This window comes from Arachis ipaensis, chromosome B6, assembly GCF_059453495.1.
Source record: "Arachis ipaensis isolate K30076 ecotype BB chromosome B6, ASM5945349v1, whole genome shotgun sequence".
Classification (NCBI taxonomy): Eukaryota; Viridiplantae; Streptophyta; class Magnoliopsida; order Fabales; family Fabaceae; genus Arachis; species Arachis ipaensis.
Window position 1 is genome coordinate 123,225,216 of NC_142441.1, and position 15,465 is coordinate 123,240,680.

The 15,465-nt window shown below is 36.7% G+C and overlaps 3 protein-coding genes across 6 annotated transcripts; 2 read left to right on the forward strand and 1 right to left on the reverse strand.

The window, feature by feature from the left end:
* The first annotated feature begins 4,787 nt into the window (after positions 1 to 4,787).
* On the forward strand, positions 4,788 to 5,385 carry LOC148562567 (uncharacterized). The gene is made up of 2 exons (XM_088489966.1): positions 4,788 to 5,067; positions 5,228 to 5,385. Exons 1-2 carry the CDS (start codon positions 4,788 to 4,790, stop codon positions 5,383 to 5,385), a joined length of 438 nt encoding a protein of 145 aa, XP_088346092.1.
* A 1,072-nt stretch (positions 5,386 to 6,457) lies between these two features.
* LOC148562568 (uncharacterized) lies at positions 6,458 to 7,657 on the reverse strand. Its single transcript, XM_088490919.1, has 2 exons — positions 7,276 to 7,657; positions 6,458 to 7,056 (listed from the first exon to the last, which is right to left on the reverse strand). The coding sequence occupies exons 1-2, from the start codon at positions 7,655 to 7,657 to the stop codon at positions 6,458 to 6,460; spliced, it is 981 nt and encodes a 326-aa protein (XP_088347045.1).
* A 2,474-nt stretch (positions 7,658 to 10,131) lies between these two features.
* Positions 10,132 to 14,967, forward strand: LOC107604808 (co-chaperone protein p23-2). 4 transcript variants are annotated; one of them, XR_002349147.2, is made up of 7 exons: positions 10,290 to 10,442; positions 10,709 to 10,892; positions 11,647 to 11,806; positions 13,164 to 13,192; positions 13,276 to 13,324; positions 14,078 to 14,174; positions 14,389 to 14,967. XR_002349147.2 is itself a non-coding variant. In XM_016306502.3 (6 exons), exons 1-6 carry the CDS (start codon positions 10,243 to 10,245, stop codon positions 14,107 to 14,109), a joined length of 459 nt encoding a protein of 152 aa, XP_016161988.1. In that variant the 5' UTR covers positions 10,132 to 10,242; the 3' UTR covers positions 14,110 to 14,373. The 4 variants fall into 4 exon arrangements, 2 of the variants coding, with proteins under 2 accessions (XP_016161988.1, XP_020960425.1); XR_015886133.1 differs by having other exon boundaries at positions 14,543 to 14,967; XM_016306502.3 differs by lacking the exons at positions 10,290 to 10,442; positions 14,389 to 14,967 and adding an exon at positions 10,132 to 10,247 and having other exon boundaries at positions 14,078 to 14,373.
* Positions 14,968 to 15,465: the final 498 nt, after the last annotated feature.

Consider the following 15,465-nt stretch of genomic DNA (forward strand, 5'->3'; position numbering starts at 1 on the left):
AGAGATTGATTTATATATTAATCTTTTTTGAGGACTAAAATGCCTGTTTTTAAAATCCTTGGGGACTGATCTGGGTAATTACTCTGCCGAAAAATGAACTGGAGACTGATCTGTCTACCGGAGTAAAACCTTGGAGATTGATTTGCGTATTAATTTTTTTTTAGGACTAAATCTCCACTTTTAAAATTTTTGGGGACTAATTTGGGTAATTACTCTTTAAAAAATTGTTATAACAACTTAGTTAATTTTAATTAAATATTTTGCTTGAATGTAAAACTTTATTCAAAAGTATATTGTGTATATTTAATAATGGATTTTGAGGTGCAACCCAATTAAAAATGGGCTGAAATTAAATGCACCTTGCTTGGGTTTTTCACTAAAATAAAATAAAAAATTTTATTATTTATCTAAACCCTATCTTTCAACTTTAATTTCCTAAATACGATTTTTTTTATTTAGGGAGAGTTCGCCGGGTTCGTCGCACCCGGCGAACTCCACTTCAATTATTTTCAAAATACACGAAACTCAAATGTTCAAGTCATTATCATGGTATCCAAGGTAGCGTTTGGTCGAGAAACAAAGATGGAAAGACAGAGACTAAGAGACAGAGACTAAGAGACAGATATTAAAATAAATCTCAGTATTATGTTTGGTGCAAAGTGGGAGACAGAAATTAAAATAAGAATAAAATTCTAATTTAATTTGTACAAAGGGTAAAATTAGAATTAATTAATTGAAATGAAGGTATTTAGGTATAAAATGTTATTAAAGTTTCAGTCTCCATCTCTAAAAATTTTAGTTCCTTGTATCTCCACTTTTTGGAAGTATTGAAATACTGAAATTTTGGGACAAAGACAGAAATTTTAGTAAGAGTCTCGGAACCAACAAACATGATAGTGACAGAGACAGAAATTTTAGTACGAGTCTCTGAACCAACAAACATGATAGTGAGTTTCAGTCTTGAGTCTCTGTCTCAATACCTCAAAACAAACGCTACCCAAGAGTAGATAAGAGTACATAAAAATACACAAAAAACAAGGATAACTTTTTTAACATTGTTGGCAGTAAGGACAACCATTTTCATACTCTCTAGAAATTTTCAATAGTTGCCATTATCCATTGTAAAGTTTAAAAATTTGGGTTTTTTTTTTTGAAATAAAATTAAAAAAATTATTATTTTTTCAAACACTATTTTTTAACTTTAATTTTTCAAATACGATTTTTTTTCATAGCAAATTCGTCGCACTATGAAAATGGTAGCAATGTTAAAATTATCTGTATATTTTTATGTATTTCTATGTATTCTTAGATACCATGATAATGGTTTAAAGATTTAAGTTTCGTGTATTTTAAAAATAATTGAAGTGGAATTCACTGAAAATTAGGTGAACTCTATAAAATTTATAGAGTTTGCTTATACTACAACGAACCGCTTTTTAATTTACATATTGTACCGAAGGTGGTGTATGAGAAGGATATGGGGGTGGGAGGTGTGTAACCAAGTTGTGGTGTCAGGGGAAAGGGAGTCGGACCCTCCGATTTCAAGCGACAAAATGCACGGTCCGACTCCAGTGCATGTGCGTCAGGCTGCTGAGGGACTCGGACCCTCCGAGTTGGCTGGGCTTGGACGAATCGCATGGTCCGAGTATGTTCATCAATGGACACGCGTTGCTTCCCCGCCGAGTCCCTAAACGGTTCCCCTCATAAAGACAGAAAGGAATATGACCTCTCTTACCATCCGAAACCGAAACCACACTTCACTCCCACTAACCTTTCACCCTCACAGCCTTCTTCTTTCTTTCTCTGAGTTTCTCTGAGTTTTGCATGGTGGAGGAGCAACAACAATGCCAAAAAAATACAAAGTTAAAGATGTTGATCGATCTGAGTTTCATATTATTCATTATCTCAGTGATCCTGATTATGTAAGTATTTTTTTTAATTTTTTTGAATTTTTTAATATTTATAATGATTAAAATATAAAATTTGAATATTATGATTATTGTTAGACACACAGTTGACGAAGCATATAAATGGAATGATTATGACTAATTTATGAATATTAGTTAGATTATTTTAAAATATTTTTAACAGATTAATAATTATATTTATCATAATAAAAAAATTTTTTATGATTATATTGTTGTTAGACATGCACTTGAAGAATATAAATGGAATGATTATGACTAATTTTTGATTGTTTGTTAGATTTGTTTAAAATTATTTTACAGATTATTAGTTATATAAATCATGATTAGGAAATTTGTTATGATTATGTTGTTGTTAGGCGTGTAGTTGAAGTATATAAATAGAATGGTTATGACTAATTTTTAAATATTTATTAGGTTTGATTTAAATTTTTTTTTACAGATTATGAATTATATATATCATGATAAGGAAATTTTTTATGATTATGTTGTTGTTGTTGTTGTTTAGTTTTGTGTTTTTGGGTGTAGTAGTAAGTAGTAGATAATGTAAATTTTTTATAAATTTATTTATTTTTAGTATAATTATTATTTGTAAGCCAATGTTATTTAAATGTGTTTTTAATAAATTAAGTATAACTGTTATCAATTTTGGTTAAATGTTATTATTATTGTGATAAAGTGTTAATGCTGAGTTGATTAGAAAGGTTATTTTAATTAAGCCATGTTAGATATTTCTTTATGAGAATATTTAAATAATCTTAATTGTAGTAATTATTATTAGCAAGTTAATTATTACCGTTGTTAGAATATGAATGATGGCATATAGAGATTATTAATATTTTGTACTGGAGGAAAAAAAATTTTTAACAAAAGAGTAATTAACGTTCGATATTATTGTGGATGTTGCAATATTGTTGAGATTTATGATTAGGAATATATGTATTTGTAATGAGTTTCATTAGCAGTTATGAATAATTTTGAGGATTAATTAAATAAATTTAGAGGTTACAAGAATTAGTTGTATAAGGATTCAGTCAAGAGATTGATGATGGTAAGTTAGTAATTCTTAATAATTTGAGTAGTAATTTGTTATGTTTTTTTTTTGTAGAAATCAAGAATGTTGACATGTAACCATCCACTTCCTCCGGATCGGTATAACGAAAGGGTGGAGGATCATTTGCGAATTACCGGGTTCTATCATGCATCTCAAATTGGGATAGTGCAGTGTCAAAAAGCATTGGTAAATGCTCAAATTGAACGTTGGCACCCAGAGACACATACGTTTCACCTTCCCATTGGTGAATGTGCTGTGACACTTGAAGATGTAGCTCTGATTCTTGGTCTTCCCACAGATGGTCTTCCAGTCACAGGGATGACAATGAGCAGTTTCGAAGCGTTGGAGGCGGAGTGCTTGATTCAATTTGGAGTTGCACCGCCTAAGTCGGATTGTAGAGGTAGTTGCATAAAACTTACCTGGCTGCGGAATCTAAAAGAAAATTTACAGTTGATTGATGATATCAGTATACAGAGGTATGTGAGGTGCCATATTATGTTGTTGATCGGGACGATCTTGTTTGGGGATAAGTCTGGGGCAGGAGTGCATTGGAAATTTCTACCCTTGCTACGTGATTTTGTTAGTATTGGTCAGTATAGTTGGGGAGCGGCGTGCCTAGCACATCTCTACAGGGCATTATGCCGGGCATCCCGTTTTAACTGCAAGGAAATAGATGGTCCACTAACACTTCTACTCTGTTGGGCTTGGATCAGGCTGCCATATCTATCGCCGCTACCTAGGGAACCTCGAAGTTTTCCGCTAGCAAACAGGTAATAATTTGTTTCAATGTACCCGTATCTTGATAGTTAAGATTCATTTAATGCTAGTTGAGGTAATTGAGTATATCATATTAGGTGGCGGAACTGGGAGCGTGGTGACCGGCGATATAGATATCTGAAGTTAGGTCACTTTAGGAAGGCATTTGACGAACTTCAGGAAGGGCAGGTGTGTTTTAATTAAAGTATTTTTAGTTTTCGGTTTAGGGTCTGAGACATAATTATACAGCATTGTTACTGTAATTGGCGTTCTGGACTGTGATCATGAGGTTCCTTTATTTTTTCCAGTTTGTTTGGGTTGCTTATGTTGTGGATCGCATGGATCCAAACATCATTCCTCCTGAAATCTACATGCAGTCGGTTGTTTAGAGCGCTACAGTTCCGTTGGTATCATTTGAATGTATCGAGTGGCATGCTACAGATAGGTTTAGGCGACAGTTTGGTTTTGTTCAAGGACAACCTAGTCAGGAGCGGAATCTAGAGAAGGCGCATGGAGAAACCCTGAAGGGTCCCAAGAATCTTAATTGGGCCACGGAACCGAGTCATTCAAATTTGGTGATGCATTGGTCAAACAGGTATAACTACGTTCTATCTGAGCTTCCCATGCCTTCACATCATCTACTAGATAGTTACATGCATTGGTACCGATCAAAATATGGGGACCACTTGAACTTGTCAAATCTTGTGGGTCAAGATAATGATGAAGGTGATCAGGATATGGATGAAGGTGATCAGGATTTGGATGAGGATAATCAGGATACCGATGAGGGTAGTCAGGATATGGATCATGACAATGAAGGACAAGAGCCACATTCGCCGCATATATTACCTCCAAACCCGATTCCAGAAGAACAACCTCAGTCCTCAAGCCAGTATGTACCTCAGCCACATTTACCCTCATCATTTCCAATAAGTCAACAATATTGGGGAACCTCACAGTTTGAAACAGGAGAAGGAGGTTCTTTTAGCCAGTTGCTTGGGTTGATGTCTGCAGATCCTGGACTATCACAATATGGACATCAGCCTGAGTTTATGGCAGGTAGGTATTCATTGGATGCGAGGTATCCGGGCCATACCTCATCGGTTGCTTCTGGAGGGTTTGTGTCGGTTGACTCTAGTAGGAGTGACGGTGGACGCGGAGCTTTTTTTAGTCAGAACCCTAACCGTGTTTCAATGGGACTCATTGAGGAAAATGCTAACACACTCGGACAAGAGACAGGTGAGTATCTAGTAGATGACCCGGATGCCGAGGAGGATCATGAGGATGATGAAATAGAGGAGTTCGATGAGGATGAGGAATCTCGTAATGATGGTATTATGTTTTGTATTTTACTTTACATGTTCGATTGCTTACTTATTTTTTGCTCTTAACTGGGATCTCTGTTTGACTTTTAGTTAATGATATGTGGTATATGTCTTGCTTTGATTACCTGATGCACTACATTTAATTGTTTTTTATAAATTGTATACAGGTCAGGCACGCACTCCGGATGAAACATCCAAAGGGTACAATCTGAGGATTGACCCACCACGTCGCAGCGCTAGTCGATACACTCCATCTGTGTTCAAGAAGGCGGCGAAGAAATGCAAGAATTTTGTCAAGGATGTGAAGTGGGCCATGAGAAAGTAGTTGGGGTTTAAATTATTTATTTAAGTTGTAATCACCTGGACTGTGTTTATACTAATTTGTATCTATTGGACAATTTGAATTAGTGAGAAGGACTTTGGTAACATTTATATTGTATGTTTATAGTATTTAAACCCCACGGACCCTACTCAGGTATTATTGATCTTGACTACGTATTAAGCTACAGGTGTTGTATATGTACTGAATGTGAAAATTGGTCCTGACTGGCAGGTTCTGTTAGGAAACATTTGATCCGGACCGGCCGGTTCAACCAGGAGACTTGTGAAAAGGACCGGCCGGTTCAATCATGATAGGTTTTAACCGAACCGGCCGGTTCAATTAGAAAACCTCTGACCCGGACCGGCTGGTTAACTCAGAAAAAACTAAATGAACCGGACTGGTCGGTTCAATTAGAAAACCTCTGACCCGGACCGGCCAGTTCATTTAGATAAAACTGAATGAACCGGACTGGCCGGTTCAACTAGAAAACCTCTGACCCAGACCGGCCGGTTCATTCAGAAAAACTGAATGAACCGGACTGGCCGGTTCAACCAAAAAACCTAATAACCAGACCGGTCAGGTCAACCAGGAAAATTGTGACGCGAACCTGCCGGTTCAACATGTTCGCAGATTATAATATATTGTTGTGATACGTATCCGTTTTATGTTTTAACACATACATCTAGCATACATTAAAATAAGAACAACTGAAGAACGTTACAACATAAAAACCGTTTTGAAATAAAAACATATTAAAAACGTTATACAATATTACACATGTCAGGTCAAGTTACCTCAAAAGGAGAACCCATGCCATACTAGTGACGTTCTACACCTACCACAATGTGACCCTACTGAGCATCTCCGTTGGCATTTGTACCAGCTGACCGACGGCATCTACTACGACTATGTCCCTCGGCTCCACATAGCGTACATCGCCTAGGACGACGTAACATTCGCGTGTCCATCTCATTTAACAAGCGCGTCATCCTCGGGCGCCCTTTCGAGACACGTCTCAGATACGGATTCGGTACGTAGCGAGGACCGTTGTATGCAGGCCATGTCGTCGGGTTACCTAGTGGCCAAATCTTGCTCGGTACACCCGCCGAACTTGGTCCATCTTATACACATCATGCACATACAGTTTCCAATCCAGTCGCTGGTTGGCGCAACATGCGAACACATGTCTGCAGGGGATCCGGTCCACCTGGAACTCTCCACAGTCACATCGAAGGCCACGTAGATCAACTGCAAACTCCAGTCCGCTTGGCATCTCACGCACCTCGAAGACCTCATTCTGCCGGTCAAAGCAACTGACCTGAATGTTTCCTGATGCAAGTTGGTTTGCATGCAACTTCGAGGTCACGACTTCGGAGAACACATGGCCAGCATTAATCCACGCTTCTACCTCCGCTCTTTTTCTGGTGAAAAGCTCGTTCAGCCTGTAGAATGTTGCCTTGACAAGAGCAGTAATGGGAAGATTGCGTGCACCCTTCAACACTGAATTGATGCATTCCACTAGATTCGTTGTCATGTGACCCCATCGGTATCCACCATCAAACGCCAGTGCGTACTGTTCGCGAGGAATTCGGTTTAACCAGTTAGTGTACGCTTCCCCCCGTTCCCGTAATCGCTGGTAACGCACTTCGTACTCCCGCACCGTCCTCGAATATCCTAGAGAATAGCAACAAAAAAAATAGATGAATTATAGATGTCAAAAACAAATATTAATGTTTATTTCTGTTATTAAGTTACTTAAATTTAGTAAATGGTTACCTATGTTGACGACCAATTTTTGGAGGTACGGTGTCTTGAATTTTCACAGAAAATTTGACTCTATATGCTTGATGCAGAACATATGAAAAGCTCTAGGAGGTGACCAGGCTCCGTTACTCCGTTCCACAGCTGCATTGATGGATTCGTGTCGGTCGGATATTAGTCCCACACCATCCCGAGTGACAACATGTTGACGCAAGTTACTAAGGAAAAAGTGCCATGCATCAGAAGTCTCTCCATCGACAATAGCAAACGCAATTGGGACGATGTTGTTGTTGCCATCCTGTGAAACTGCGACTAGTAGACAACCCTTATACTTTCCGTACAAGTGAGTCCCGTCCACCTGGACAAGTGGCTTACAATGTCTGAATGCCTTGATGCAGGGGTAATAACTCCAGAATACTCTATGCAGTACCCGAATATGACTGACCAAGTCATCGCCTTGATATGCAGGCATAGTCTCAAAATGGACAACAGCTGATGGCTCTTTATGACACATGGCCTCAAACCATATAGGCAACGCTTCGTACGATGCCTCCCAACCTCCAAATATTTTTTCTACTGCCCTTTGCTTAGCCAACTAAGCTTTCCGATAACTAATGGTATAGTTAAACTTCGACTGCACTTCTGCAATAACCGATTTTACCTTTAAGGAGGGGTCAGCCTCAACCAATGGCTTTATTGCTTCTGCAATTGTGATGGAGTCTAGCTTCGAATGATCCTGTGAAATGGTGGCTCTGGTACAAGTGTGAGTACCATTATACCTCCTTATAACCCAACAATACTTCCTGCTGATCAGACTAACCCTGATAAGCCAATCACACCCTGACCCATACTGTGTACACTTGGCATAAAATGTCAACGGCTCAGACTCATACACCCGGTAGTCTACGCTTCGTCGTATAGAATACTCTTTTATTGCCTTAATAACAGCTTCCCGGGAACTAAACTCCATCCCAACAGCAAATTCACCATCTGCGACAATAGGAACTTCTGCCAGGACAACCAGCATGGGAAAAATTTCAATAAATACAAATATGTTTCAAAACCCTAATAAATCAATATTCACTGCATCAAGTATGATATAAATCCAACCCTAACATCATGTTACTGTGTAACTTTTATCACAAATACGAACATGAACGTCAGATGTAAAAAACCGGTCCAAACCGATCGGTTCGACCGTCAACCCCGATGAACCAAATACTAACCGGTCCGGTTCTCTAAGTCATTTCGACAAACACACGTTAACTTTCATTTTCAAAATGTAGAGAATTTTATTAATATTTTTTACCCAATACCTATAATGTATAACATAAATAATAATAAAATAGTAACTTCTATGTTCTATATTAGTTTAAAATAACGTTATATGTTTTCCAATGTTAGTAAACACATATTTTGACTTCTATTTTTTTAACTTCTTACTATTTTTTAATTTTTTTTTACATAGGATCTTATAAACCGGTTCAATGTCTAACACATACATGACATCAACGCATGCTAAAATAATGGTTAATAAATACTAATTCAATCATAAATAATTCAATAACTAAATAATCCAAACTATTATTTTTTATAACGTACCTGCAGTCATATATTCCGGATACTCCGGAACATGCATGGCTTCCAAGTCCAGAACTCACATGAATGAAGGCTCCGCAAACAGCATATCGTTTGCGAGTGCATCTGCCACCTCTGTCACATCTGGATCCATAGTTCCGTCACCATGAGCTTCAACTCCATCTGCACCAACACATTCGTAGTTGCTTTCGAACTCTTCTTCACTATCACTATTATAATCTTCCCGTAGAATGTTTCGGTCAGTCTCAGATTGTTCAAACTCAACATACAACTCGATAAACGAGATCTGAGCCCGGTTTTTAATATACATTGAAAACATCTCCTGCATGCTCGCTTCGTTCGTCACATATCTTGTTTGAAATTGGACGAACCGACCAAATACCGGTAACGGATATCTATATAGAACACATGATATTTTTTTTGCCCTCTCAGAATCAATCTTCTCACAGATCAAACCTTTAAGTTCTTCAAACGAAATAATAAAAGGAATAACAACATCTAGTGGATTATCACAAATAAATTTTACTCCTTCAGACGTTTGTAATAAAATCTGACCAAAATAATACACCTTTAGTAGTACTCTGTCACTCATTTTTCCTACTCACAAAAACAAAAATCATAACATTAACTACTAACTTCTGTGATTTAGATCAACTATGGAAGAGATTGAGAAAGACGAAACAGAGGAAGCGGCGCTGAAGAAGGGGAAGAAGACGGTAACCTAACACTAACTCGTTGCACACTTTTATATAGACCCTTTACTCAACTCGGACCATTCGACTAGGTTAACTTCATTCAAAAATATATTAAACAACCAAATCGGACCATGCGTTTTCATAAACCGGTTCTGACATCCCTACCCAAACCGGACGGTCCGACTCCATTCATCTTCAGCTACATGCAACTCGGACCGTCCGAGTTGCCCTTCCAACTCAACCTTATCGGAGGGTCCGTTTTCTCCGCACCAAAAGTTTTTCCCTCCCCACCCCAAATCGGACCGTGCGTTTTCGAGTTTACGAAATTCACAACAAAGAACTCAGACGGTCCGAGTTCTTCTCCCAAAAACTGCCAAAATTCTGTCCCACATATATGTCTAGCCCCCTTGATTCCATATGGATGAAAAGCTCACATTCAGGCTCCATTTCCATAAAATTGAGCCACGACGAACTCTCCTTAGATCCAAAAAGAATTAAAGTTAAAGATTAAGATTTGGGTAAATAATAAAATTTTTTATTTTATTTCAGGAAAAAAACTCACCTTGCTTACCTAACGGAGTTACGACTTACGAAGAGAAAAAGAAACCAAGGTCCAACCGAAGCTGACTCGACCTTGCTTTTTGACGTCACACACAACGAATTATTATAATAATAATATTCCATTTTTGTCACTTCTTCCTTCTTTCTCTGTCTCCGATACACCCACTCCCATTTTCTCTGTTTCACTCACTCTCTCTCTCTCTCTCTCTCTCTCGCTATCACACTCTTCTCTCAACAACGCCAAATGAGGTACTTCTAACTTCCCCCTCTTTCATTTTTTCCACTTTCTGCTCCTCTGCCTGAATCTCATATCACTATTTTTCTTGTTCTTCCTAATATTTTTAACTTTTAGTGAGAAAAAAAAAGTAGAGCTATGTTCAATCCCGGTATTGCTTATTGGACTCATCAGGGTTTTTTCAATGCCCCCATTGTAGTTATTGTTGTGTATGATTATGTTTTATTGTTTATTTATCATAAAAGTAATTTCTTTAGACTTTGTAATGTGGTTGCCCCATTCTTTTTATTCGTAAGAATTAAAAAAAAATCAATTGAAAAAAAAAATAAGAATTTAGGAATGTTATAAACCTATTCTTTGTTGTCAAGAATTTGATTTGTTCAATCATTTAAAAGAAAAGAAATCATAGATGTATATGGTATGATTTTGATTTAGCAATTGAAAAAAGTGATTTGTGTTTTGTGTTTGTATTCAGTCACCATCCTGAAGTACTGTGGGCACAGCGTTCTGACAAGGTTTATCTGACTGTGGCACTGCCTGATGCAAAGGATGTCTCTGTCAAGTGTGAGCCTCATGGTTTGTTTACTTTCTCTGCTTCTGGTGCTCAAGGTGAATCTTACAGCTTCACTTTAGAGCTTTATGGCCCCATTGCACCTGAGGTGAGCTCTTAACTTCTTGTGTTGCATGCTTTGTGTTTATCTAAGTATTAGCACAATGCAGAGATTTAAGGATGGCTATTCTTCACTTGCATTTCGAATTCCGATTATCCGGGACCTCTGTATAGATATACATATCTCTGAGTTTAACAGACGTGTACAACAACTTTTTTAAAATCAAGTGCTGCCAGGGAGATTAAAGTGATTTCTCTATAAGATAGTTGCACGGAAGTTAACTGTTTTAGTCTATGCTGTAGCACATGATTGAATGTCTGTATAAAAATATTTATATTAATAGTACGTAGAATTTATTTTTCAGTGAGATGCGGTGTTGCATACTCCTTTTACACTTTCGAACTGATGTATTTGTTAGCTTCTTTAACCTTATGGATTGTTTTAGATTGATCTTGTTCTTTCAATTAGGAGAACTTGAGATACATGTTATGTTCTTCCAAACAATGATTTTACTTAACAGCTTTTCTGCATAAACCACAGGGTAGTAAAGGGTTGTATAAAAGGGCAGCCAGGTACACAAGCATCCCGCGTTAACTCAGGGTCCAGGGAAGGGCTGTATCCACGGCTTGAACCTGTGACCTTGAGGTCACCAAAGGGTGTTGTTTTGGTGTTTAGGGTTGCAACACATTATATGCTGCTTTTATGGAAACAATAATGCTTTTTGTATTATTCTTTAAATAATATCAAGCTTTTGAAAATTTGGATGGTTTTAGCTTAAAATTTGTTGTGGTGCGGTGTGCAGCGTTGCAGAACTAAAGCTGGTTTAAGAAACATACTATGCTATGTTCAGAAAGCAGAGAAAGGTTGGTGGAAGAGGCTACTGAAGTCAGAAGAGAAACCTGCTCCATACCTGAAGGTTGATTGGCACAGATGGTGTGATGAAGATGATGAAGAGTCAACTTGTAAGATTGCGTAACTTGTCCTAAGATGTATCTGATTGGCATTTGTTCGGTGTTTTAGCTCTAAATCAAAACACGAGAAGAGTTTACATCTTTATGCATCTGTTTATCGTCAACTTGTTTCTAACTTTATAATAATTCATACTCTTTACAATTTTGTCCAAGGTTTTAATTTAAGAAAGCTTTTTTTTAACAAAAATTCCTTTGCACTGGTAACGCAGAAGATCCTAAGTTTTGTGAAATTGTGATAGATTTGTTTTCATCTTGACACATTTGGTTAGAATATTATTTCTTCTTGCTTTTACTGTTCCATTACTTTGCATGTTCAATTCATTTTAGGCATCTAAAAACTTGTCCAACTTTTTCTCTTGATTACGAAAAGATGTTTGCAAAGAAGATTTCCTAATTACTCTCTTAGTTGCTTCATCTGTTTATCGTTGTTGTGCTGCTTCATAGGCGTTTAGACTTCGACTAATATAGGACAGCAAAAAGGCTTGGTATTTTATGGCTTAGATTTTGGCTTGCATTGTGACGTAACCAAGGGTAGCAAACTGAGTTAAGTGGGGTTATTGTTATATTTGTGCAAGTATGGTCTGAACTCTAAAATTACAAAATGGGCTCGAAGCTTTACATGTTCAAATAAAGCTAAAATATAGTGACATATATACTACCATAACTGGATTAAGAGTAGCTGAGTCCAGAATTAAAACTGAATCCATCAGCATCTGGTTTTTCTAACCCCATACGGTTAAACACTTAAACCTGTTATTATATAGTAAACCTGGAAACGGCAGAAACTTGCTTAGCCAAACATATTGAAATTCTTAGAAAAATATTGCTCACATAACCATCTATTAGGCACTTCCTTCAGCAATATTTATTTATTTTTGGAGATTGGTGCTTTAATATTGGCCTCACTACCTTGTACTGTTTAATATTGGATGCTGTCTATGGTAACTGGTAAGTAGTACCTATATAAGAATCGATCCCCATCAAAACCCTTTCAAAAGTTTAGTACTTCTTTAATGTCTCCTTCTAACGTAAGTTATCACTTCACTCGCTGTACGATCCCTTGCCTTGTACAAAAAGCACTTTGGTTGGTTGAGTAGGCACCTTTTGCACTTTAGATTTGGATGGCAGAATCCTAAAAAAGATAGGGTCTAAGGATGACTACCCCAGGGGCACCGCTCTGATAATCTGAACATTCCCCTGATCCTGATTATTGACTCTCATGTCAGATGGCTTAGACAACTATGTTTTCATCTTTTTGTTTGGTCCTTGATGTTTTCATTTAAGTTGAGTACTTATTGTAAGTGGTTACCTCCGCCTGCCTAATTGAGCTTTTCTTGAATTTTTGCAGCTGATTTGGCATCTGACGATGATACTCGAGTAAGCTTTTTCTTTCTCTACTTGTCAATTTTAATATTAAGCAATATAGGTCAAGAAACTTTCTGGTGTCTTCTTTTTCGCAGTTTGTTGCTCAGGACGAGGGAAGCAGTGATGAGGATGAAGGAATGTTGTGTAAGTGATCTACTTGACCACTTGTATTTTTACTTAGGTCAAAATGATGCTTTTGATTGCAGGCTGAAATGATGCTTGTTGGTAAGGTTGACATCTGTCTACAGCTATGCATTGTTTCTTTACCTTTCGCCTTTCTGCATTCTGGTGCATGTTTAATAATGCAACATGCATGACCTCTGCTTCATCTCTATTGTTTGTTCAATATATAAAAGAAATTGTAGTCTTCCCCCACAGTTGACATTTTTTTTATTTTTTTAAGTATTTTCTCTTTTGTTTTCTTCGAGAGTGAACCTTAGTCAAACTCGAAGTTACTATTAGCTTCTGACCAGATGTCGCAAGCTCAAATCATGAAAATAGCCTCAGGTTATGGGGGTAAGGTTGCATACATCTACCTTCCCTTCACCTAATTAGGTTAGTGCCTCATGGAATGTGTTTCCCTTTGTATCATTGTTCTAGGAAATGATCTCATCATCAAACCATATTCTTTGTTTCCATTCTGCCCTTCATTTGCTATTTTATGTGTTTATCGATACATTTATTGTGTAAAAAAAATTTTTCTCGGTGCTCAAATCAAATTGATTTTTCTTTAATGACCATTATGGTCGTGGGTGTCAAAGTTTGTTACTTTTGCTAATATGGTAATACATAATTAGATATATGTTTAAAACTTTCTTACACAAACACCGTGAACACAAATTAAATTAATTTTATATTCCCATGTTAATAGCTGACACAATTGAAAATTATTTGCAGATCTCCCAGACTTGGAAAAGGCTAGGGGATAGCAACTCTGACTGTTCTCTAACATGGATTTACGGAAACATCTTGGAGATGGAGTCTACCTAGATAGGTAAATTTGGGAGAAGTAGTCTAATATGGTTGTCTTTTTTGTATATATTATCCTAAGTAAAGCTCTAAAAGCTTAAAGAACCTTTGAACTTTTATGACATTTTGGCACCATTTCTGGTATCTAACTAGGCTTCTCTCATGCCCTTGCTGATTTCACAACATGCGTCACATAATCTAACTTTTCTTCTTCTTTAACAAAATCATATCAACTCTAGAAATCTTAAGGCTGGAATCCTTTACTACACAGTACACCCCATTCAACTTTGAAACTTATTAAGATTTCATGGTTCTGTTCGGCATGGCATGGTGTATTTGGCCCTTTCCTCTGAACTGACTCCTTCTCTGCCTTGAACCTGTCAACTGGGAAAGAGCGTTGACGATAAGGGTGGTGGTAACTACATATGGGATAGCTAACTAATGTCAACTTTATTGCCATGATCACTCAGTCTCCCAAGGTAACTAGATATGGGATAGCTGAAGCCATAGACCTTCAGCTCCAAGGTATGGCCTCTTTGGTAGCGTTGTATCTACCGGTAACATGTCCGCCGGAGGATGAGTTGTAAGTTGTAATATGGTGATGTTAGAGAGGATTGCAGGGTGTTGATTCGGGGTGCACCTACAATTAATGGGTGTATAAGTGTCTTAGTGACATTTCAAGCATTGATATTAGAATAATAGTTAAGAGTAAAGTGATGTGTGGTGCATTTTATTTCATTTGCTAAACCACATTCTTGGACTAACTTCAATCATTATCTTTTCCCAAAATTAAAAACAAAAAGGTAAGATTGTGAGTATGTGACATGGTACCCCTCAAATTGTTGATACACTTTTTTAAAAAAAAAAAATTATTAAAGAACAATATTTTGGCATTAGCAACCATACTTTTAAAATTAGGGGTGAACATATATTAGATATGACTAAAATTTTGATATCATCTGCACTAAAATTATCGAATTAGATTGGATTCAATATCCATAATTTTTAAGCTTGGATCTGATCCGAAATCTTGAATATATTCACAAAATATAAAAATATTTTAAAAAGCTTATTTTTATTAAAAAAATATTTAAGATTTTTTTTCACTCTTTTAAACATGTTTACACTTAGTATATTATTAAACATATTTTTCTTAAATAATAAAAATAAAGTAATATAATATATATGATAATTAATTAATTATTAGTTGAAATAAACATAAAAGAAATATTTACTTATTTATGTATTTTTGCAAATCTGTGGATATATTGATATTTACATAAAATTTGCTATCCGATCCTATTAGTGTGCATATC

Coding starts and splice junctions, on each gene's coding strand:
- LOC107604808 (XM_021104766.2), top strand. CDS start 10,372: ATGTTCAATCCCGGTATTGCTTATTGGACTCATCAGGGTTTTTTCAAT. Junction 10,443..10,708: donor CCCATTGTAGTTATTGTTGT/GTATGATTATGT, acceptor GTTTGTATTCAG/TCACCATCCTGAAGTACTGT. Junction 11,807..13,163: donor AGATGATGAAGAGTCAACTT/GTAAGATTGCGT, acceptor GAATTTTTGCAG/CTGATTTGGCATCTGACGAT.
- LOC148562567 (XM_088489966.1), top strand. CDS start 4,788: ATGGCAGGTAGGTATTCATTGGATGCGAGGTATCCGGGCCATACCTCA. Junction 5,068..5,227: donor TGAGGAATCTCGTAATGATG/GTATTATGTTTT, acceptor AATTGTATACAG/GTCAGGCACGCACTCCGGAT.
- LOC148562568 (XM_088490919.1), bottom strand. CDS start 7,657: ATGTGTCATAAAGAGCCATCAGCTGTTGTCCATTTTGAGACTATGCCT. Junction 7,057..7,275: donor CAATGCAGCTGTGGAACGGA/GTAACGGAGCCT, acceptor GCTATTCTCTAG/GATATTCGAGGACGGTGCGG.